Below are 26285 nucleotides of genomic sequence, written 5' to 3'. Positions count from 1 at the left end.
GAGTTTTATTTTTATTTCAGCTCCGGTGAGGCGTTTTATTTTTATTTTTATTTTTAATACTGCACACGATCAGTAGTGCAGGCTACAGTGTGACTGGTGTGTGAAGGTGGGGGTGACACTCCTGCCAGTAAGGGGTGTCACCCTCGGTCATTGGGGAGAAGTTATCCCCACGACCGTGTGAATGTGGTATGAATGGTCAGCGATATAATTGGAGCCTTGGCGCGGCGTTGCTGCTCCCAAGTCCTGCATGGTGGACTTGGGCTAATCCAATGTGATGTGGATGTGGTGTGTGTGAGCTAGGGACCACAGTGGTGTGCATGCGTGCATTCTCCTTGGAGACAAGTAAATAATGCGCATAAATACACAAAAAACTTCTAATGTCAGATACAGCATGAATATCGAAGCAGCGGGAGATGGGGACAAGAGTCAAGAGATGACAGTTTAGGGTAAACTGATCAAAAGTCTGTGGTAAGAGTAAAATGGGTACACACTTCCAGGGCTGCCATCAGGGAGGAACAGAGACCATGTTCCGGTTTCTAGAAAAAAAGGCAAGGAGAGAGGCGCCTCTGGGTGTAGTAACTTAAGACAGTTTAATGATTAAAACAAACACATGTGGTTATTACACTCACATTTGAGCAGTATAGAGCAGGCATGTAAAGGTTTCTTTAGGCAAGGTGAGCTGTCATCCGAGGAGGGGAGTTCCTTTTCCAGTCAGAGGGAGCGCTGTGCGGGGAGGTCACTGCTTCATCAGAAGGAGGGCATCCATAGGAATGGAGATGGTTCTCAACCCGAGGTCTGGAGCGCACATGGAGAGCTGGGCGAGGGCGGATGACGTCACTACTGTGCGACGCGTTTCAGAGTCTTAAAGCAGCAGGTGGATTGGCTGCTTACACTCCTTTCTCAAGCATAACAGAGGAGGGGGACGGAGCTAGTATTTAATGGTATGGAGGGGGCGGAACGAAGCGAAAGTGGGGCGGGACGGAGCACGGCTTGTTGTGAAGGCAATGCTAGTGGGCGTGAACCCAGGAGTGTCAGTATGTAAATGGGAGACAATGTGATTGGCACGGTGATGAGCGTATGGGACGGGGGCGGGCATGGAGAGAGTGACTTAAGGCTAAGCGAACGGAGAGAGGGGAGGTGCCCTCCTGGGTTCACGCCCACTTGCATTGCCTTCACAACAAGCCGTGCTCCGTCCCGCCCCACTTTCGCTTCGTTCCGCCCCCTCCATACCATTAAATACTAGCTCCGTCCCCCTCCTCTGTTATGCTTGAGAAAGGAGTGTAAGCAGCCAATCCACCTGCTGCTTTAAGACTCTGAAACGTGTCGCACAGTAGTGACATCATCCGCCCTCGCCAGCTCTCCATGTGCGCTTCAGACCTCGGGTTGAGAACCATCTCCATTCCTATGGATGCCCTCCTTCTGATGAAGCAGTGACCTCCCCGCACAGCGCTCCCTCTGACTGGAAAAGGAACTCCCCTCCTCGGATGACAGCTCACCTTGCCTAAAGAAACCTTTACATGCCTGCTCTATACTGCTCAAATGTGAGTGTAATAACCACATGTGTTTGTTTTAATCATTAAACTGTCTTAAGTTACTACACCCAGAGGTGCCTCTCTCCTTGCCGTGCATTCTCCTTGTGCCATGATGAATGTGTTTGTTTAACGTGCAAACATGCCTAACACGAGGCATCTCCTGACTGCTCTTCCCTCAGTAGACGGGGTAGCCTCGGTTAGGGGGGAACTGTGTGGTTCGGGGGTCAGGTCATCACGTATGTCAATCTCCAGGCCCTTTCTCATGGCGTAGTTGTGCAGCATGCAACATGCACCGATGATCTGGCACACAAAGTTTGGGGAATACAACAAGGTCCCCCCGGACTTATCCAGGCATCGGAAACGGGACTTCAGGAGGCCAAATGTGCGTTCCACCACTGCACGGGTACGTATGTGTGCATCATTGTATTTTTTCTTTCCTCTGGTTTCTGGATCCCGGAATGGAGTCATGAGATGGGGCCCAAGTGCATATTCCACGTCACCTGGAAGGGAAAAGACAGGAGGATGTTAGTCCTGCATGTGCCCCTTCGTGATGTCTGCATCATGGGGTCGGACAGTTATGCCTGACACCCATGTCACTCACCAACCAGCCAGCTGTTCCCGTACACGTTCTGTTCGAATTCCATTGGGATGTTGCTTTGACGGTATATGTAGCTGTCGTGGCTGGACCCTGGGTGTTTGGCACGGACGTGCCATATGAGGCATTGGGCATCGGCTATCACCTGTACGTTGATGGAATGCCACTGCTTACGATTGCGGAATATGTGCTCTCTGTCACGGGGGGGAGGGGGCGTAGTGCCACATGTGTGCAATCAATGGCCCCCACGGTGCGTGGGAATCCGGCAATTCTGAAAAAATCCGCCATTGCCTTCTGCCGCAGATGCTCATGGGTGGGTTTGATGATGTGGTGGGACATACGTGTGAGGATTGCGGAGACAACCTGGTGCACGCATCTGCTCATGGTGGATTGTGACATCCCAGACACTACTCCACTTGTACGCTGAAAAGATCCACTTGAAAGGAAATGGAGTGTTGCCAGTACCTTGACCAGTGGCTGCACTGCATGTGAGCGATGTGTTTTGCTGGTGATGTCATCATGCAGGGCTGTGGCTAATTCCAGGATGGCATCAGGGCTGAATCTGAAGATGCGATACACCTCTGATTCCCCCTTGCCAAAGACGTTCATGCGCGTTCGGTATATCCTCTCCCGTGCCCTCCTACGTGGCGGTGGGCCCATTAGTAGTGCTAGGACCACGGCTGTTATGTGTTGTCCTGCAAGTGTGGTTGCTCAGCTCGTCCGTAATGGTGCTGCTGAAGCTACTCTCCAGTTGACTTGTGCAAGTCTGGTGCAAAGTTACCCCTGCTTTATGAGGGGTACGTTTAGGCCGGGCGTACAACTTGCGCGCACCGCGCGTAGACTGCGCCGGACGCGCGTATGTTTGTGAGTCGGCATATCTCCCTCATTTGCATATTTGCATACGAAATCAATGGGTGCACCAGATACGTTCGGCGTAAATATGCGCCTACGTTACGCCCTCGGAGAAAAGTTACGTCGGTCGGGAGAAGCATATTTTCAGGCGTATCTAGTTCTGTGGGTACGGCGCATAGATACGACGGCGCACATTTACACTTACGCGGTGTATCTCGAGATACCTCGGCGTAATTCCTACATGAATCTACCCCATAATGTATATTCCTTACTGTGTTATTGCTGTTGTTGCATATCTCTTACCATTGAGGTACTGCCTATACATTAGCATTAAAGTGGTTGTAAACACTTTACAACCACTTTTCCCTACGGTTCAGGAGATATTCGCCATATACACCGGCGCCAACATAATCGGCGCATGCGCACTAAAGAATGGGCATGATCCGTCACGTTTCTATAGTGCCCCGTGCCGTGACCGTTGGCTCCCGCGCGCATGTCACACAACTTCTGGCCAAAACCAGAGCCGGAGTCCACGGCCCCGGAAGGAAGAGGAGTTGAAGATGGACGCGATTAGAGAGAGGGGACAGAGCTGACATTGCAGGCTTCTTCTGCAGTTAAGTGGCACATAATTGGCTAGTATGCGATGCATACTAGCCCATCATGCTTTTACTTTGCAGGGAACAAAGAGGAAGTAAAACCCATGAGGGTTTACTTCCTCTTTAAAGATTCCCTACCCAGCCAGGTTTGTTAGAGCATGTGATGCTATTTGCAGAGTCATGGGCACAGGAACAGGGGACCGAAAACATTAAATCCTAACAATGAACACCTCGTATTTGATCTTGTAAATATAATATTGAAAGCATTTTGATGTATCTGTGCAGAAGGTGCAAAGAAAAAACACTTTTGATTCTTGCAGAAATCCAGTCAGTTTTCAAGAAGAGTGTTCTGTAGTACTAACACTATAAATACAACACTGCTTCTCCATAGACATGGGAGAGTTAGTGCTGTCACCCTAGAATGGGGTATATTATTCACAGAATCACCAGATGAAAATTAAAAAAAAAATGAAGCCTCGTACACACGATCGGATATCTAATGGAATCTAGTCTGATGGATTTTTTCGTCGGCTATCCGATGAAGCTGACTTTCATCAGTTTTGCCTACACACCATCAGTCAAAAATCCGACTGTGCCAAAACGCGGTGGCATAAAACACTACGACGTGCTGAAAAAAATGAAGTTCAATGCTTCCGACCATGCGTCGACTTGATTGTGAGCATGCGTGGATTTTTGACCGATGGACTTCCACACAGACGATCGTTTTTTTCTATCGATTTTTTATCCATAGGAAAAATGTAAAACGGGTTCTATTTTTTTACACCGATGGAAAACAAACCGATAGGGCCCACACACGATCAGTTTGTCCGATGAAAACAGTCTATCTGTCTGTTTTCATTGGACAAACCGATCGTGTTTACAGGGCTTAAGAGAAGACAAAAAAAAATAGTACAGCCGCTTTACCGCTGTTTAAGGGGTTTAAAAGGGGTTTAAAAGCGCCAATGCCGATGTCTGTTTTCATTGGACAAACCGATCGTGTGTACAGGGCTTAAGTCTGAGAAAGGAAAACGAATGCAGACACTACATCTAAGCTCAGGCGAGGTGCATTATATGACAATTTTGTTTGTGGGTTTAGATATGCTTTAATATGCTAAGAACCACGCACTCCCTTTTCACACTGTAATGGAACCGGGCATTAAAAACATTCTCAGATGTGCACAGGCAAAATTGTTTGCTGGTTTGATACATGGTAAATCCTTCATCCGTCTGTAGTCCATACTTATTCCATATTGAAGGTCTTAATTATGTCTGAACTCATTCCTCCGCTGGGAGAATAAACTCTTAAAAGCTTTTAAATTAATGCATCTGAGAATATTAGCCCAGTGGGAACTAATATGCCGTCTCTTTCCATCTCATGTGGTAGCTGTGCGACACCGGGGACTGTTTGGGAAAATCCTTGTTTAAAGTGCAATTTGATATACAAGTTGCATACAAGAATAATAGGGAAGCGTATTTGGCTCAATTTGGCGTGTTTGGCACAACACTTTATAGCAGAGGTGTCAACATGTGTCCAGTGGGCCGCATGCAGCGCAAATGGCCCAACACAAAATCGTAAAACCTACTTAATATTATTAATTTTCTATTTGAATTTTTGTAAAAATGCATTTACACTTATCGAACACATGCGGCCGAAGAAAAAAAATATGACAGTGTCTCGTTACTGGACTTTTAGTTGTATACGTTTTATCTTCTCAAACAAAAATATCCCACTCTTCTCAATCACGTCTTATTCATGTCATCAGTTTTCGGCAGCACCAAAATTAGAACCAAAATATCTAAAGAGCACCTTGAGAATTCATTGCGAATTGCTACTCCATCCATCCAAGCAGATATTGATGTGTTTGTTTATCAAAAACTCAGATATCGCACTAGCTTTATGTTCCCCTTTTTTACTTTCATAATAATAAAATATAACAAAGAAAATCTCAGGTACATTATCTATATCAGTGATCATTAACTTCTGTGTTCTGCCCCACTTTTTCCATTCATCAGCTATCCTTATTGTTAGTGTATTGTATGTGTGGCCAAGACAATTTCTCTTTTTCCAATGTAGCCAATAGACATGTGCATTCGTTTTCGTCCAAATGCATTTACGTCCAAATTTCAGCGATTTTCGCATTCGTTTTAACAAACGATAACGAACGTGCAGAATCCGAAAGATCTTACATAAAAAATGCTTTATTTTAGTTTCGTTGTGACAACAGTTTGATATCGATAGAAGATTCGACATAACGGTGACAATAGCGATCTGTGTCTGTCGAACCTGCGGTTGAATGTGCCTAACCTAACTCTATTAGTCCAAGATTATTCAACATAGAGAAAAAAGATTTGACATAGCGAGAAAAGATTCGACATGGAGAGAAAAGATTATAGAGACATGAAGATTCGACGAAGCAGCTAAAAACATACGATCGCCGCGAGCGGACATTTATGATCAAATGCTCCACCTATAGGCTATAGAATAATTCTAATGTTGGTTGACTAGTAGTAATAATTAATAAATATAATTATTACTAGTCATACAACATTAGAATTCTACTATAGCTTATGGGCGGAGCATTCGACCGAAAATGTACGAATGCCGCCTCGTACAGTTTAGCTGCTTCGTCGAATCTTCTTAGAACATTCGACAGACACCATAAGCCTTCAATTGACAGATTCGGCCTTAATTTGGATTTTCGGAAGAATGTATTTTTTTACAAAACAAAATAAATTTAGAGAGTAACTAAATTAATAAATTTTTCGGACGAAAACTAAATTCCGGAACAAAATATTTCAGTGTACACATGTCTAGTAGCCAATGAAGGTCAAAAGGTTGGACACCCCAGTTTTATAGTAAAAAAAAATGGATACTTGACTACCTCCCCTATTATAGTACCAATAGTATGTGGTTACTATTTCACATTATTGAATTCAGGTGTACCCAGTAAAAGGGACTGTTAATGCTACAGCATACAAAGACATTTTGGATAATTGTGCAATTCCAACTCGTGGTTTTGTGTCCCTGTTTATAAAGCCAGCTCCACAAAGACATGGTTTGACCAGTTTGGTGTGGAGGAACTTGAGTGGCCTTCACAGTGGACATGGTTTGACCAGTTTGGTGTGGAGGAACTTGAGTGGCCTTCACAGTGGACATGGTTTGACCAGTTTGGTGTAGAGGAACTTGAGTGGCCTTCACAGTGGACATGGTTTTACCAGTTTGGTGTGGAGGAACTTGAGTGGCCTTCACAGTGGACATGGTTTGACCAGTTTGGTGTAGAGGAACTTGAGTGGCCTTCACAGTGGACATGGTTTGACCAGTTTGGTGTGGAGGAACTTGAGTGGCCTTCACAGAGCCATGACCTCAACTCTACAGAACACCTTTGGGATGAATTGGAAAGCCAAATAAGAGCCAGGTCTTCTCACCCAAAATCAGTACCTGACTTCACAAAAGGTGGTGGAGTGAATGGGCACAAATCCTCACAGGCCCCTCCAAAATCTTGTGGAAAGCCTTCCCAGAAAAGTGAAGGATGTTATAGCTACAAATGGGGGTCAGCTCTACATTACTGTCCATTGTTTTGGAAGGGGATATCCGACAAGCTGATATAGATGTAATGCTCAGTTATCCTCAATATTTTTGGCCATATAGTACTAGTTCACATTTAAAGTAAATCCACCTTTTGCTCATGCATGTTGTTTAGCGTGTTATGTAAGAGAGAGAGAGAGAGAGAGAAAGAAAAAGAGAGCGAGAGAGAGAGAGAGTTAAATCGGCTGCAGAAATAGAAATGTGAAGGCGCATGCGCGCGGCTGATCATGGTGGACGCGGCTTGATTCGGCTCCGCCGCGACCCGACCTAATCCGGCCGCCTACTGCCGATCAAGACACCCAGGAGCCCCGCTGGTAGCCTCCGCTCCATCCTCGGCAGTCTGCCCAGCAGTTTATGGCCAAGAAGAAAGTTAAAAGGCCTCCAAAACAGCCGCACGGAACTCTCTGCCTCCCGGTCAGTTCAGGCAAGATGGCGGCGCCACAGACGCACGCGGCTCCCCTCCGGACGGGACATGCTGAAATGGATCGGCTCTCCTCTTCTATAGAAGGCAGTAACGCCACCCCAGCAGCCCTCCATCCTCCCCAGGACGGTGAATTCTCAGGGGGTGAGTCTCCCTTCTCCACGGGATCCTCCCTGGACAGAGCAATGGGTGACATTCTCACCAGTCAAAATAGCCTGCAGGCCTCTCAGGAGTTTGTCAGCCCACAGATCATAGCCCCGCAGCCAGTATATTCGAGTGACCCTATCCTTTTAGCTAGATTCTCTGCCATGCTAGAACAGGGACTGGAGAAGACTGGGAGGAAAATCACAGCAGATTTGAAACAAGAATTTTATGATTTGGGCTCTAGGATCAACACTATAGAGAATAAACTGGAAGTCACTGTGTCCAGAACCAATCAAAACACAGATCGCATTTGCGATTTGGAAGCACGTTTGGAAGAGGCTTTAGCAAAAATTGATGATCTCGAAAATAGATCTCGCAGATATAATTTTCGCATCAGGGGGTTGCCCGAATCATTTACGGACTCTCAAGAAGTTACTGCTACTCTGCTGAGATCATTGCTGCCTGACACTCCAGCCCACAAACTAGAGCTGGATCGTGTCCATAGAGCTCTTACTGCTGTACGCTCAGAGGGCCCTCCCAGGGACATTATCGTACGGCCGCACCACTATTCAGTCAAAGAAAGCATTATGCAGAAAGCCCGTGAACTACCGTCAATCCAACTTTTTGATCACGAAGTGCAAATATTTGCTGACATTTCCCCGGCTACCGTACAGAAACGTAGATCCTTCAAGCCTTTATTATTGCCGCTACAACAAAAGGGGATAAGGTACCGCTGGTCATTCCCTTTTCGCCTCTCCTTTCCCTATCAAGGCAAATCTTATTCATTCTCTACATTTTCGGACGGGGAAAGATTGCTGAAACGATTGGGCTTCATCTCCACTTCACCCTTAACATCACCTGATCGCCGGGATGTTCCATCGACAAACCATGGCAGAGGCAACAGAGAGCGTCCAGTTTCGCCAATATGGCACTCCCCAAGAGCTACTAGAAGCAGATCCCGCCGCCAAAACAGACCGCCTTGATGGTGTGAAGAGAGGATTAGAAGAATTTGAATTGGAGGAAAGGCTCCCTGGCTCTCATCCTGGGTCTCTCATTGATAGTTGGTGAACTTACCCCAAGAGATGGTTTAATTGTCTGTTTGATACTTCAGGGTTTAGTTTCCTCTTTTTGTTATTGTTTTTTTTTTTTATTTGTTTTTTATCTTTAAGCTTGGGACATGTTCAGAAAATTAAGGTCCTCTTGACTCATATACGTGTTATAACGCAGTTCACATTTCTTTCCACAAGAGGACAGAGAAGCAGAAGGTATGTTGGGGTCTTAACCCTGCAGGCCTTCTCACCAAGACCATTAGCTCACCAGCTTCAGGGTTTTTTTTTTTTTTGCTGGCCGTTCAGGGTCGGGTCGTTGTGTCTTGCGCCTCGCGCTTACTCCAACCTCCTTCCCCCCGCTGGATTAGCGGGGGGCAGGGACCTTGGACATTTTGGGCCCCATAGGTGGCCTGCTTCGCTGATTGACCGCCAGGTCGGTCGGCTAAGTTGTTGTTCCTACCATTCCCCTTTTTTTTGTATGTGTTTTTTTTTTTTTTTTTTTTTTTTTTTTATATTTTGTTTGTTTCCCGGCTACTGTGTTCTTTCCCTGTTTTATTTATTTGAAATGCACCCACATGTGAGATTCTCATCTCTCTCTAATGATGTTTCCCTTGAATCCTCTCTTCAGGCTGCTACCCTCACGAGGGCGTCTAATCTCCTTCTTCTTTGTCTTTTTTCTTCATCTTTTGTGTTCCATCCGGGAATCACGGTTGTCCGGCCTTCGGGGGACCGATCGATCACTGTATCCCAGTCGGACAAGGTAAGCGACTTCAACCCCACCACACACCATGACTGATCACCATACTCCCAAACCCGTGAAATTTTTAACGCACAATGTGCAAGGCCTTAATTCACCAGTGAAAAGGCGGAAGGCCTTTAATTATTTCCAATCGGTAGGGGCTGAAATAGTGTTTCTTCAGGAAACCCATTTCCCCACTTCCTACAAACCCACTTTTATACATAAACACTACCCCACCTTCTTTCTTGCAAGTGCTCCAGATAAGACAAGAGGAGTTGCGATTTGTCTTGCCAAAAGCCTATCCTTCACTCCCTCACGGGTAATCTCAGATCCGGATGGGCGCTATATAATTGTCAAGGGGAACCTAGAGGGATCCCTGGTAACATTCCTATCCTACTATGCTCCTAACAAGGACCAATTCCCTTTTTTTCAAAACTTACTTCAGCAATTGACAGGCCTGATTGAAGGAACACTGATAATGGGTGGGGACTCAAACATTGCCCTAGACTCAATACTCGATAAGACACGCCCACCAGGATCCCAAATTTTGAGGCCCTCGAAACTCGGTTCCAAATTTGCGAAACTACTACACAACAATGATTTGATTGACATATGGCGAGAGTTCAATGGTTCCAACCGCGACTATACTTTTTATTCGCATGTACATTTGTCTTATTCGCGAATTGACCATGTCTTCACGTCTGCTAGGTCCTTACCAGCTTGCACCTCCTCCAAAATATTAGAAGTTTCCTGGTCAGATCATTCCCCCGTAGTGGTCACTCTTACTTCTCTACGTTGTCCCACAGCTTCCTATACCTGGCGTCTAAATGAGTCCCACCTCAGCAATCCGGCTACATGCTTGGATATTGAAATTGCGTTAAAGGAATTTTTTGCTTTAAATGACCCCTCGCATACTTCTTCAATGTGTACCTGGGCTGCACACAAAGTTACGATCAGAGGCATCTTGATCCAGATAGCAGCCAGGTATAGGAGACATTACAAAGCCTTGTTGAAACAAAAAGAGGATGAGTTAGCTGCCCTACTCAAAGAGCACAAACGTAATCCCCATCGTGACTTAAGGGATAGAATTGAGACCGCCCGTTTGGAACTAAACATATGCCTTACTACGACAGCAGAAAAACAATTACGTTGGACTCAGGCAAGATTTTATTCCCAGTCGGATAAACCAGGTAAATTGTTATCAACAAGGTTGGCCCCTAGACGACCTCCTCCCCACATTCCTAAAATCCGAAGATCCGACGGTTCCTTTACTCAGAATCCCAAAGTGGTACTGCAGGAATTCCATTCCTATTATAATAAAATATATAATGGTGGCAAGGACACAGGGCAACAGGAGTTCGATGCATTTGTCGAACATCTGCCCATTCCATCCTTATTAGAGGAACACAAAGCCTTCTTGGATAGGGATATCGCTGTTGAAGAGGTTCTGGCTGCTATTAAGCAGGCCCCCAAGGGTAAAGCACCGGGACCGGACGGGTTCACGACCCTTTATTATAAAAAATTTTCCACCCTACTGGCTCCCTCCCTAACGCGCGTCTTTAGAGATATACAGAAAGGTGGTCCCATAGACTCTGATTCTAACAGAGCCTTTATAACTCTTATTCCCAAACCCCACAAGGACCATAGTGATGTAGCCAATTACCGACCCATATCCTTAATTAATACGGACCTAAAACTACTTACAAAAATTTTGGCAAATAGGATGTTGACATTTTTGGCCGACTATATATCAATATTACGCTCGTCGTGGGATGGGGGACTACACCGAAAAGGGATGTTGCTATCCCTAGATATTTGCAAAGCATTTGATTCCTTGTCATGGCCCTTTCTATTTCGAGTATTGGACAAATGGAATTTTGGCCCAGCCTTTTTGGCCTCTTTGCAGTCTCTATATAGCTCCCCTTCTGCGCAAATACTGTTGAGAGGTCACAAATCCGACTTGATACCGATCTCTTCGGGCACTAGGCAGGGATGCCCATTATCCCCCATTCTATTTGTCATAGCCTTTGAAACCTTAGCTATAGCAATCCGCCATCATCCGGATGTTCTGGGTATAGAAAGTGGGGGGAAGTATCATAAATGCGCATTATTTGCGGACGACCTCCTATTGTTTATTACATCTCCCCATACCACCATACCGAATCTCCTGTCCCTATTAGACCGTTTCGGTAAAATTTCGGGCCTATTGATTAATCGGGACAAGTCGGAGGCACTGAATGTAAACTTGCCAACCTCAACGTTAGAAAGTATTAAAGCTCAATTCCCTTTTAAGTGGCAACAGTCGTCCCTTTCTTATTTGGGCATTAAATTGACTTCCGATGTGTCCACATTATTCAAGACTAACTACCCGCCCCTATTTGCCCGCTTGATTGAAGACGTGAAGACATGGTCCGATATAAGCTTGTCCTGGGTGGGCAGAATCGCCTCAGTTAAGATGATTGTTCTTCCACGGTTATTGTATTTCTTTCGGGTTCTGCCGATCCCAGTACCTGCCGCTGATATACGCCGCTTTCAATCTCAAATTTTTCACTATATCTGGGGTCCGAAAGGCCCTAGAATAGCTCGAACAACATTATACACATCCAAAGAGGAGGGGGGCTTGGGAGTGCCCGAGTTTCGCAAGTATTATTTAGCAGCACAGTTGACTCAATTAACCCAAATACACAGCCGTCACTATTGTCCTGAGTGGGTCTCCCTGGAGGCTCAGGCGTGTTCTCCATTAGCTATGGACCTTGTCCTGTGGACATCCCCTAAATACCGCAAAGCGATTTTGAGTCCAACACTCTCTCATTCCCTTAATGTTTGGGAAATGGGATGTAGAAGATGGGCTCTAAGGTCAGCACATACCCCAGTGGCCCCCCTGTTTGGCAATCCTTGGTTTCCTCCGGGCAGGCGTCCCGACGGATTTAGATGGTGGGTCAACAAGGGATTATTACGGATAGGAGATTATTTTGACCACAGGGGAATACGCCCGTCATCATATTACATAGACAGCTTGGAGATGCCTTCCTCGGAGAGTTACCGCTTACAGCAAATTCAGCATTTTCTCCGTTCGTTAGAGAACAATGGGTCCGACTTGACAACGCGCACTGCCTTCGAGAGTAGGTGTGTGCAGGACTCGGCTCTCCGGGGGGGCATCTCTACGCTCTATAAACAGCTGACCACACCTCTCACTAGGCTCCCGTATCAAGTGGCATGGGAGAGGGACTTGAACATTAGTCCTGAGGCGGGGGATTGGCGTAGTTGGAGTACAAGAATTCATAAAGGCATCCTCAATGTGGCTTTGATAGAGGCGGGTTACAAGGTACAAGCCAGATGGTACTTGGTGCCGGAGCGACTCTCCAGAATGTATCCTGGTGTCTCATCCTCCTGTTTCAGGGGTTGTGGGCAGGTGGGCACACCACTTCATGTGTGGTGGACATGCCCTAGGGTGCGTCGCTTTTGGATCAGGGTCCACGCGCTTATTCTTTCGGTCACAATGGTGAATATCATTAAAGACGCCTCAGTCGCCCTCCTAAACAAACCAGTGGATAATATTCCCAGACATGCCCAGACTTTGATATTTTTTATTTTTTTAGCTGCTAAGATAGCTATTGCGACAGCTTGGAAAAGCCCCATTGTAGACTTAACATTGCTAAAACGGAAATTAAACTGGATCATGTTAAATGAGAAAATAGTGAGCGTTTTAAATGACAAACAACCCCTTTTTGAAAAGACGTGGTCTCCCTGGCTCACTTACTTACAGGCCCCTGCGACATAGAGATGCCTTTTCAGTCGATCGATCAAAGATTCCCGGATGGACACACCCTTCTCTCTTCTTTCTTCTCCTGTTTCTTCTTTCTTCTATCTCTAGTGCCTTGCCCTTGTGGATTCTCTGAATTACCCCCCCCCCATCCCCCCTCCCCTTTTATTTATTTTTTTTTTTTTTTTTTTTAAAACCTAGACCTTTTCTGTAATGTTGGGGACTAAGGACTCCCCTACCGGGGTCATTTAGGTTTAATATATGCTGAAGGTATCTTACTTGTTATGATTTTGAGCTGCCCAGATCCTCTAGTTGTGAGTTTACTCGTCCCTGACTCCTACGAAGTGACTCAGCTATCTTAACTATCTGTAAAATGTGTTGTCTGATGGAGAATTTGGGCTCCGAGGGACTTCAATATCTAAATATTGGTCATTGATTGGCCTTCAGTATTAGTTATGTTATGTAGAGGGGCCGCAATTCAGGATCCATCCCTCAATTTGGGTCAATAATGGTTCTATATTTAGTATAGCAAGCATTTGTAGTAATGTGATATTGTCTATATGCTTGGATGCCTGCTCATATGTTACCCAGTATCATTTTCCCTCCTACTTTTGTTTGTTATGATTGAAATTATTTTTCTTTTTTTTTTTTTTTTCTTCTCTGATTGTTTTCCCCCCTTTTTTTTTCTTTTTATTACGACTTACTATGTGCAGAGCATGCGAGGATTGTTCGCTGCTCTCTGTGTTGACGCATATAATCTTTACTTGAAAAACAAATAAAAATCATTGAAACAGAAATAGAAATGTGACTACAAGAAATATTGGAATTGAAGAAAAATGCTTTCATTATAGGATGAGCAGTTTTATTACACAAAGGATAATGTGAGTTCCAGTGTCAGCCTTTTCTATTTATATGCGGAGATGCTGAAACGCACCAGGCCCACGGCAAGCAACGGAGAAGTTTATTTGCACAAAATGAGCACCATGAGTATGATTATTGGCAAACCAAAGCGATAAGACACATCCGAAATGTGCCCAAAACATGCAATTTGTCTAATGCTGCTGTGAGATGAGGTTCTAGGGGGAAGTCTCTTCTATGAATTCATAAACACTGCTCTTGCAGATGACCTACAGTATACGTATATTGTACATACATTGTACCGGTATATGAAGGTTCTCAGTAGTACCACCGGTTGTTCGTAGTCTGGCGCTTTAAATACATGTAAACCCAATCACAAAAATCTCATCTCAAGTTTACAATGTAATTTCAAAACTAATTTTTTATATTTTAAATCTGCAGCATCCATTAAAAATAATACTTTCTGATCCTACCATGAAAGTCCTTGTTTGGTCACCTGGACAACATTCTCAATGGCTGAGAGCACTGACCGGAGTGTTCCGGTGGGGGACTGCCCCCCTGTCAGAACACAATAACACAGCAGGGAAAATCACTGTACTAACATCAGATTATTAGTACAGCGGCTCTGACCTGAGCTGTCAGTTTTTTTTGTTTTTTTTCATTCAACCGGAAAAAAATAGTGGTATGTACAAGGCTTTGGGAACTGAAGCCAATCTGTAACTACCTTACAGAATAACAAAAAGTGTCACATGACTCCTCACCTTCACGTGTATCTGTTTTATATCCTCTATGTGATGTGTCAGTTCCCGCAACTGGTCCTGCAGGGCTAAACGCTGAGAAAACTCCTGTTCATATCTATAACGATAAAAACAGTTATATAATTTAATAATACAATAAAACATCTATTACAATGCACGTAGCATCAGTAGTCCAGGCAACACAAAAAACTTTCATTCAAATATATTGATGAAGAGACACAAAGGATACAAGTCTACTTTGTGTACACCAAATGCCTATATAGCCCTAGATATTGCCTTGTAAGAATAGCACGGACATCATCACTGTGCTGTACATAGTGATATGGACTAATTATTTTCCTGACACAATTTCTCAGGGAGGACACCCATTCTACCGCCTGATTCAAATTACTATGGTGAGACAGTGCAATCTACAGACAAAAAGCCTGCTGGCTTTTTATTAAAACCACAGAATCACAAAACATGCATTGATTGGTTCACATTATACAGACACACTCACTCTACCCACCCCTGACCCATTCTACCCTCCTCCCCTGTGTGGCTTGTCCTTGGCATGAAGCTTCTCGTTGGTCAGTTCATATAGGGGTCTTTCCTATTCCATATTCTTCTCGTCCTCGTGACATAAAAGTTCTTTCAGTAAAGCAGACAAGGGGGAGGGGTAACTTCCTCTTACAACCAAGTCCATATTTGTTCTTTGGAATGAGGAATTTAGGAGGGAGGGGGGACACGGAGTGAGTGAGGGGGATGGAGCTGCTTTCAACAATCCTTCGTATTTTCAATGCTGAGTTCATTACTTTTAAAACTTAATTTCTTATCTGACAAATCTTATCAAGGAAAATAAGCAGTATTGTGACATCTTTTCACACTTGCATATATAAAAAGAAATATAAAAACAACAATATAGAAACAATATGAAAATATAAAAGACATTAAACATTTTAGTGGTTCTAATAAAAGAATTCAAAATATAAATTTTATCCAGATCCATCACAATAGCCTGTGCAGAGAGCAGAGTTTGTAGGAGGGACTCAGCAGGCTCCACCCACTACAGGCTGCCTGCAGAAAACTACAGCAGGGGGTGGAGACAAGACCAGTCACACTGCACATAGAGAGAGAGCAGCAGTGACTGGTCTTTATTACAGGAAGTTCCTGCTCAGAGGGAAAGTTTCCCACTGGATTACTGCACAGATCTGTGAGAAATACACAAAGTATACCAAGATTCAAACAAGAATACACAAGACTCTCATATTTAGACTCATCACAAAGTTCAGTTTTAAGAGCTGCATGCTCAGTAATGTGTCAATGTAACATATCCAGGTACTTATTACCTCTCATAGAGATCATAGTACTCTCCCTTTTCTTTGCAAGAGAATGGAGCCGTCTCTGTTCAGGCATCTTTCAGAATTACCATCTACTTCCTGGATTGAGATGCCAGTTTAGAGATTACACATTCATGTAAATCCTGGTGAATGTGCGTTTCTTGGCTGTGTTCACATATATCTGACACAGAACAACCCCAGCCTGTCACACTGTGACTACAGTTACAATGTTGCAGATGACATAATCTGAGCCTTGGTAAAGTCACTGGACAGGAGATGAAGGGTACAGTAGTTTTTTAATGAGAAAAGGCAAAGCATTTCTGAAAAAAGTAACAATGTCATAAATGCATGCATAAGTTACTGAAAGGTTGTCTTTAACCTAACCACCTGAGCCCTACCATTGAGCACTTGACCCAGTACTAGCCTTGCCTTAGACCCCATACACACTATTAGATTTTCTGCAGAATTTTTTCTTCAGATTTACCAAAACCGTAAACAGTAATATGAGGTCAAACCTTAAGAGCTTCAATTTGTATGCAACCAGGCAGGCCCTTCCACTACATGGTTTTGGTAAATCTGATAACAAAAATCTGCTGAAAATCGAATAGTGTGTATGGGGCTTAACCCTGCAGCAGCACATGCCAAGATCTCACCAAAACACACTAGTACCATAATTATATATTTTTTACTTTTTTCCAACACATTGGATACCAATTTATAGTGGAGGTCCAAACAAATAATCACGCACTTGGCAACGAGTTTTTCCCAGCACTATTAAACGGGGCAACCTATACACGCTTTTATTGCCCTAGCGTGTGCCTTTAGGGAATCCATATTTATTGGATCTACCCCTTACATAGGTTACCCAACACGTGTTTATTATAACGAAAGGACACTCACAATCTTTTAAACCTTCTTGGTTCAGCAGCGCCACCATCCCAACGCACATATACAATTTTTGGTCTCTTTTGAGATTTTTTAGGGAGGCAGCAGCTCACTCACATATTCTAAGTACGGATTCCTTTCTCTAGTTATATTAACATGAAGGTTAGCACTTCATTCCCCATAGGAGTACACTCTTATTCTCTTCAAGTAAATCAGACCAGACATTGTTACCTAAGCAGAACTTATTTACTTGGACAATACAACTTGCTAGTACATACATATATAACGATACCCCTTCTCTTTTCTGTACACTACATGCTGGACTTGGGCTAGGCTGTGGTGCTCATACTGTTAGTTTGGTAGTTTCCAACTGGTACTGACATGGCTCCAACTATACTGTCCCACTTTATGGTTCTGCTAAGGGGTACCCTCACTAACTCTACAATTCCACGTGCAGGGCCGTCATCAGGGGGGTACAGGCAGTACACCTGTAAGGGGCTTGGAAGGCACCCCCCCTTTTTTTTTTGTAAGGGGCCCGGAGGTCCCTATGGCCCCGGATGGCAACCCCCCTTTTTTGGATTTATTTTTATAAAATATTTTATATATATATATATATATATATATATATATATATATATATATATATTGTATTTATTAAAGGGCCCAGAGGTCCCCAGGGCCTCGGATGGCTACCCCCCTTTTTTTATAATTTTATTTTATTTTTTATATATTTTTTTGTAGGGGTCCTCAGGGCAACCCCCCCCCCCCAATTTGTGGCACCACCCCCCGCTTCCCCGCTTCTCAATTCATGCCCCCCCCGCTTCTCAATTCGCGGCAGCCCTCCGCTTCTCAATTTGAGGCGCCAGCCCCCCCCCCCCAGTTCTCTGCTCCAGGGTGCCCATGCCTGAAGCTGTGTAAGGGGCCCCATAATTCCTGATGGCGGCCCTGTCCTTGTGTATGGCCTTTCCAACTCCACGGACCAACAAACCACCAACAACTATGAATATTTCTTTCCATTACGGGAAGCACCACAGGCCAAGAAGGGCAGAATTACCACAGTGCATCAACACCTGAGTCACTGGATATTAACCTGTTAGTAAAGATCCCAACTGACTTTTAATACACCTGCTTACACGTGGAGGAGCAGATATGTAAATCTTCATTTCTTTTCTTTCTTTTCTTCTTTTTCTAGACAGAAGACAAGCAGCTAACCCACGCAGTGTGGATGCAGCCCTACTGCAAGGGAGAATTTTCAAGTTTCCCAGAGTAATGCCACGTACACACGGTCGTTTTATGTGATGAAAAAAAATGACGTTTTTAAAAACGTCACTTTAATTGACCGTGTGTGGGGGAAAACGTTGTTTTATGTCTTCTAAAAAACGACCAAAAAAAATTGAAGCATGCTTCAATTTTATGTGTCGTTTTTCAAAACGTCAACTTTTACTTCACAGAAATTGACCGTGTGTAGCAAAAACGTCGTTTAAAACAACGTTTTTTCATCCGCGCATGCCCAGAAGCTACTTATGAAGCAAGCTTCAATAGAAAAACGTGTTGGAACGTAACCTCGCTTTGCTAGAACATTGTGAGAAAAACGATGGTGTGTAGGCAACTTCGTCTTTGAAAATTGAAGTTTCAAAAACGTCGTTTTTTACTTCACAGAAAATGTCGTTTTTTTTCATCACATAAAGTGATGGTGTGTATGCGGCATAAGGCATTAGGACCATAAAGTCTCGACCCTTGTTATATCATACTGTCACTTGTCACACGGAACTTGGCAGAGTTTCGCAGAGAGTTTATTTTGCAGATGTTTGTTTGCACCATTCTGCATTACCGCTTTTGGGGAATATAGGTCTTTGTTGTGGAACAATTGCGTAGTATTATCTGTGCGTGTGAAGTCCCACACACGTGGGCTTTAAGAATAACACTGAAATGTGCAGCCTGAGAACACAGCTAAACATTTGCAAATTCCTGAAATACTGTGCGCCTTTCATGAATAGGCCTCTTTATCCTGAGAAGCTACTAGGATGTACAGTGCATGTCCTTCGCTTTCTGCCAGTGGCTTAAAGCGGCCATACACATAACAATAAATAGGCAATTACTGATTCAGTTTGTAGCCAACCATCTTGTACTTGAAAGCTATCGTTCGGCAAATCATACAAAAAGATCTAGGCGCTTCTATTCAATTCAATTTTCCTTTTATTGATACAGTTCTACGCAATAGTTTTTCCATGTATGGTCTACTAACCTTTATCTCAGGCCCCGTACTCACGACCAAACATGTCTGCTGAAACTGGTCCGCAGACCAGTTTCAGCAGACATGTTTGGCCGTGTGTTGGCCCGAGCGGACCATTTTGGGACGGATCAGACAGGTTTCCAGCGGACAACTGTTTCCCGGACTTGTTTTAAAACAGTCCGCTGGAAACCTGTCCGCCCGGACATGTACGGTCGTCTGTACAGACCTACCGTACATGTCCTGCCGCCCGCATCCCTCGCATGCGTCGAATGACTTCGACGCATGCGTGGAAGCATTTTTAAGGCGGCCCGCCCACGTCGCCGCGTCATTGTCGCGGCGACACCGCGGACACGCCCCGCGTAATGTTTACGCGCGGGCTTCTGTTCGATGGTGTGTATAGCCATCGAACAGAAGTCCCCGGGCAGTCCCCGGCCAGACATGTCCGATGGAAACGGTCTGCAGACCGTTTTCATCGGACATGTCCTGCCGTGAGTACTCGGCCTCACAGATCATACACGCTGACAATCTGGATATGTTTCCTGATAGACGAGTGTGTTCATGTGTGATTAAGGCACGCTTTTAGCACAGGCATCTCACTTAATAAATAATTTCTTCCTGAAATGTGCTAGTTAAAGGATCGGTCCACCTTAAGGCCTGGTTCAAACCTACGCGTTTTTTAGTGCATTTTCAGTTTTGCAGAAACACACTACAGCAGGGGCGGACTGACAACTCATGGGGCCCCCGGGCAATAGGAGATTATGGGGCCCCCAGGCAATAGGAGATTATGGGGCCCCCAGGCAATAGATCATGGGGCCACACAGTACTGTATACACACATACAGTATATATACACAGTATACACACACACAATATACACAGTTAGCTGGATTCAGGTAGATTGCCGCATCTTTCCGGCGGCGTAGCGTATTGTATATACGCTACGTATACGTATATGTATACGCTACGTATTGTATATACGCTACGCCGCCGTAAATTAGATAGGCAAGTACTGTATTCACAAAGCACTTGCCTCCTAACTTATGGCGGCGTAGCGTAAATGTGGCCGGCGTAAGCGCGCCTAATTCAAATGAGGATGGGGGGGCGTGTTTTATGTTAATTACTCGTGACCCGACGTGATTGACGTTTTTTACGAACAGCGCATGCGCCGTCCGTGTACATATCCCAGTGTGCATTGCTCCAAAGTACGCCGCAAGGACGTATTGGTTTAGACGTGAACGTAAATTACATCCAGCCCTATTCACGGACGACTTACGCAAACGACGTAAAATTTTCAAATTTCGACGCAGGAACGACGGCCATACTTAACATTGACTACGCCTCCTAGGGGGCAGCTTTATCTTTACGCGGCTTATCTCTTACGGAAACAGTGTATCTTTACTGCGACTGGCGCACGTACGTTCGAGAATCGGCATATCTATGTATTTGCATATTCTACGCCGAACTCAACAGAAGCGCCACCTAGCGGCCAGCCTAAATATTGCACCCTAAGATACGACGGCGCAGGCCGTCGTATCTTAGCTAGGTTTAAGTGTATCTCAGTTTGAGAATACACTTAAACTTACGACGGCGCAGATTCAGAGTTACGTCGGCGTATCTACTGATACGCCGCCGTAAATCTTTATGAATCTAGCTAATAGTATACACACACACATACAGTATGCATACACAGGATACTCACACAGTACACATACACACACTGAGAAGGTACTGGAGAGGCGGGGCAGCTATAATCTTGGGATTTTTAGACCAAAAAGATGACTGTAAGAGAAATTTCAGGGACAGATGTAACAAAACACAGGTTTTTACATACTGTCCCTGGTTTTACTGAGGCTGGCAACCCTGATGGAGCCCCCTAGTGGCACGGGGCCCTAGGGCAGTGCCCGAGTGCCCGAATGGTCAGTCCGCCCCTGCACTACAGTCTATTTAACATGATTTCCTATGGGTCACACTTTTTTGCCCGTAGCAAGTTGCATTTTTGCTTCTATAGATTTAAACGGGAACGTAGCTGAAACACATAAACAATGCAGTGCTTGTGTTTTTGATGTGTTTTCACTGCGTTTTTGCTGGCTGGTTACTCCCGTGTGACAACAGACACCTTCCAAAAACGCAAGACGCATTTAAAAACACATAAAAAAAACACTTAAAGATGCGCCAAAAACGCCCCCACAAAACGCATCAGGAAAAAGCACATCATCTGATGTTTTTCATTAACTCTACTTCAAAATGTCTGATAGGCTCTAACTTTTATATAAGATGAATGACTGTCTGATATACTGTATGAATGTTTCTGATCTTTCAATAAAATCATTTGTAATCAAATAGGTGTGAATCTAGCCTAAGGTGATATTTTATTTAGAAGTTGGATCCTAATGGGCTGAGTAAGCCCCTGGCTTAGTATATGTCCTGAATATTCCAACCATAGGTGTGCGCACAGGGTGTGCCAGGTGTGCCTGGGCACAACCTAATCGTGAGTGGGCACACCCTAATTGTGCCTGAGCATACCCTTCTGATGCTTGCGGCACCCCCACTTCTCTACTCGCGGGAAACTCCGGCAACCCCCCTCCACGGTTCTCAACTTCGCGGGAGACCGGTGGCAACCCCCCTGCTTTTCAACTGGCGGGCACCCCCTAATGTTATGGGCTGCGCACACCAGTGATTCCAACAGAGAGGTCTCCCTGGTGTATTAACACGAGTTATGACATGGGTTAACTTGCACTGCATTAAGGCAGCCCATTAAAAAGAACAGGCTGCCAATGCACCCGAATCATGTTCAGATGCGAAACACTGAACCACACTACTGTGCATTGTGAAGCACTGCAAAGCAGGTGCATTGCCTTTGTACATTGGGGTTACCTGTCAAAATGAATGACATTGCAATGCATTACCATGTATTGCAGTAGAACAGGGGTGCCAAACCAGTGGCCTAGGAGCCCTCTGATGTGGCCTGCGACCTCCTGCTCTGGGATGACTGGTTGACAAGCTCAGATCGCGGGTTGCTGACCTGCCATCTCAGAGCATCAGTGTGCCCCTGCTGAGAGCCGCATGCGGCGACAGTGTGAACCCGGCCTAAATGTATTTCTAAATACTGCTGCTGAAAATGTCTGAAATCTTCCCTAAATCTTCCCTAAATTACCTTCTCACACAGCAGAAATAGGGCAAAGTGGGTGGGTCTGCATGGTGTTAACTAATCTGCTGCAATTCAGAATACTAACATCTTTCAGGCACTGGGAAATAGAGGGTGAGGTAATCACAGAGGGGTAGATTCACGTAGCTGCGCTTCCTCCTACGGCGGCGCAGCGTATAGTCTTTACGCTACGCCTGCGTAACTTACAGGAGCAAGTGCAGTATTCACAAAGCACTTGCGGCGGCGTAGCGTAAATGGGGCTGGCGTAAGCGCGTGTAATTCAAATGTGGAAGGGGGCGTGTTTTATGTAAATGTATGATGACCTGACGTGATTGACGTTTTTACGGACGGCGCATGCTCTGTCCGTGTACATATCCCAGTGTGCATTGCTTCCAAGTACGGCGCAACGACATATTGGTTTCGACGTGAACGTAAATTACGTCCAGCCCTATTCGCGAACGACTTACGCAAACGACGTAAAAAATTCTAATTTCGAAGGCGGGAACGACGTCCATACTTAACATTGGCTGCGCCTCCTAATAGCAGGAACAACCTTACGCCGAAAAAGCCTAACAAAAACGACGTAAATAAATTGCGCCGGGTGTACGTACGTTTGTGAATCGGCGTATCTAGGTAATTAGCATATTCTACGCCGACAACAACGGAAGCGCCCCTAGCGGCCACCGTCAGAATGCACCCTAAGATACGACGGCGTAAGAGACTTATGCCAGTCGTATCTTAGGCTAATGTCGGCGTATCTAGCTTTCTGAATACAGAAAGTAGATACGCCGGCGCAGATTTGAATTTACGCAGCGTATCTATGGATACGCTGGCGTAAATTCTCTCTAAATCCGGGCCAGAGCTTTTAGTAGGAGGAGAGGACTAATATTGATCTTCATTCCTAGTCTAATTAAACAGACAAGGAGGGCAATAGTGAAAAGTGGTGCCTTCTTCGTGACAGTGCTATCTGGCAAGGCATGTGAATCCAAGAACTAGCTGAGCAGAACTTCAAATAAAAAAACAAGTAATACGGTTTATATAGGTGTATTTAGCTGTTTGGCTAGACATCTACTTGATCCTTGTATCTTCTGACAGTGTGTTCAGTATGAAACTTTACTTTTGTCAGATCAATACTATAGACAGACCTAAGATTATAATGTACATACCGAAGGTAGAGTGAGGATTCGTGTTACTGAGATTTGTTTATATGGGGCCAAGACAGGGTCACTTGTGAGGGAGACGGGTTAATGTGACAGTTCACAGAATGTCTTCCTTATCTTGGACAATGCCTCTTCTAGTGGGTGGTGGGGTTATCTCCTGTCACCTTCATCTCCTGGCCCACACACATATAGCAGAGCAGCTAATCTGGTCCTGTCAATGGCTATAACTGGACAATGACTGCATGCCATTTCTCAGAGCACGTTTCCTAATAGAGACAACAAAGAAAAAAGTGCCCACGTTAAGTGTGCAGAAATGGACACTTGTAGTCAGGGCCGGGACAAGGGGTGGGCAGGAGGGACGGCTCCCGTGGGAGCAATGGTTTATTGTAGAGATGTGGGCACCCTGATACTAAACCTAAGGGAAGGGGGGCACAGGTTGGCATCTTTGCCCTGGGCACTGGATGGCTTGTACTGCTTGTAGTCTCCATTGAAAGCCTGTGTGCTAGGGTGACAATGCAGGGGCACAATGAGGATACAGGGGCAGAACATGGTGTCCCTATTATAGGAAGGGCCTGAATAAGGGACATCATAGGAAAGATATAATAAAGGCTGCAGATTTAAAAAAATAAAAATACTGATTATTATTTTTGAAATTATGTTAAAGCTTAATGGAGATTTTAGGGATTGGGTTTACATCTACTGCAATGCCATTCTGTGACATGTACAGTATTTTATGGATATTATATCCTCACAAATTTATATTTTTTATAGTATATTATTAAATATATATTTATATTATTGTACAGTAAAACCTTGGTTTGTGAGCATAATTCGTTCCAGAAACATGCTTGTAATCCAAAGCACTTGTATATCAAAGCATTTTTTTTTACAGGGTATAAAAGAGAAGAGAGATGCCTCTAAGTGTAGCAATAAGTTGCTAAATGTTGTACCTTCATTAAATGTAACCATATTGCTACACTTAGAGGCTCCTCTTATCTTTTTTATACTCAGTTGTGACGCTACTCTTATATCAAGACAAAATTTATTAAAACATTTTGCTTGTCTTGCAAAACGCTCTCAAACCAAGTTACTCTCAAGGTTTTACTGTATATTATATTGTAATTGTATATGGATAATATATTCAGCAAAATCTATTCCGTCTATATTATGTTGTGTGCCCTGTTGTAGTATTCTTAGCTGGAGAGGTGATGGGTGTCTTACTTTGTCTGGGCCATGCTAATACTCCCTTGCAGCTCCCTCAGTTCTTGCTTGGCCAGGTCCAGTTGTATGGATGGAGCTATTGCAGAACTTTTTAGCGACTGGACGTCGGACTCCTGCTGCGCCACAACCAGCTGTAAGGCTCTGTTTTCTTCATCTTTCATTAGAATGTCTCTGCTCATCTCCAAAATTCTGCAAAGGAAGAGACAACTAGAAATTTAACAGTCATTTATGACCATCATTTTGATCGATTTTGCAATATTGAATAGAGAAATAATGGCAATCGAATGGATCAGGAAATTCTCACCACATTTAAGCTGCTTGTGTGCCTTATGTCGCAATGAATGAATTCTGAAGCAAAAACATTAATTTGTGTACTTTTTAAAATAAACATTAGAAAAAATGGAAGTGACGTCAGTGAATTTACCTTTTTTTTGGTGGCCCCTTATTAAAGGGGGCTCCCGGATTCCGATAAGCTCCCCGCCCGCAAACCCTGACAACCAACGGCCATGGTTTTTGGGAAGAGGCCCTTGTCCCCATCAACATCCTCAAGGTGTTTTGGGGTGGGGGGGCCGCAGGGCGTCCCCCTGCTTCAAAGCACTCACCCCCCCCATGTTGAGGGCATGCGGCCTGGTATGCTCTTGGAGGGAAACCCATGCCGTTTTTTTATTTAAAATTCGGCGTAGAGTTCCCCATCATGATTCATACCAAACGCAGCTGACACAGTGCACTGCCATTACCTGCGGTTATGTGCAGATAGCTGCGCCAAATAGTTCCTGGACGCAGTCAATTTTATTTTTTCTATCTGCACCAAACCGCAGCTAAACGCAGTGTATGAATAGGGCCATAAGAAAGCAATGGGTGCTTTAAGCTACGGTAGATAACTTGAGAATCCGCAGCTGAAAGCACCATTCTATCCGTCTGTGTGAAAGGGGCCTTAGGGCTCTTTCACACAGGCAGCCCGTTTAGGTCCGCCTGCCAGTTTTTTAGGCGGACCTGAACGGGCAATTCGTGCTCCGATCCGCCAAAGTGTGACGGAGGAAAAAACGACTTTTCCATCCGTCTGGCGGATCGGATTGGTTGAACATGGACAGATGGTCTGTGTTCATCCGATCCCCCCCATAGGGGAGAGCGGAGAAAAGACAGGGCGGTCCCTGCACAGTGTGCGGGGACCGCCCTGTCATCCGCCGACTCAGCGGGGATCAACGGAGCGATCCCCGCTGAGCAAGCGGAGGTTCACGGGGCGGATCATTACCGATCCGCCCCGTGTGAAAGGGACCTTAAGGTGAAAAACCTTGAGGCTTTACAACCACTTTACCACTTCAGCTCTGGTGGATTTTACCCCCTTCATAACCAGGCCATGTTTTGCTACAAACAATGGTATACAGTATATACTGGAATTTTTATTTATTTATTTTTAAATACTAGTGATA

General features: G+C 44.7%; 1 protein-coding gene across 3 annotated transcripts in view; it reads right to left on the bottom strand.

Moving 5' to 3' along the window:
* Window positions 1-26285, bottom strand: part of LMNTD1 (lamin tail domain containing 1) — a 218037-nt gene that overhangs the window by 150746 nt on the left and 41006 nt on the right. For all 3 annotated transcript variants that reach the window (XM_040345614.1, XM_040345612.1, XM_040345613.1), the window contains exons 4-5: window positions 24856-25044; window positions 14897-14990 (exon numbers count right to left, since the gene is read on the bottom strand). In XM_040345614.1, coding sequence (XP_040201548.1) covers window positions 14897-14990; window positions 24856-25044 — 283 coding nt within the window. The remainder of the gene's footprint in view (window positions 1-14896; window positions 14991-24855; window positions 25045-26285) is intronic.

The sequence above is a fragment of the Rana temporaria genome, chromosome 3, assembly GCF_905171775.1.
Source record: "Rana temporaria chromosome 3, aRanTem1.1, whole genome shotgun sequence".
Classification (NCBI taxonomy): Eukaryota; Metazoa; Chordata; class Amphibia; order Anura; family Ranidae; genus Rana; species Rana temporaria.
The sequence above is the reverse complement of the archived record's forward strand: the minus strand, read 5'-3'. Positions and strand labels throughout refer to the sequence as shown.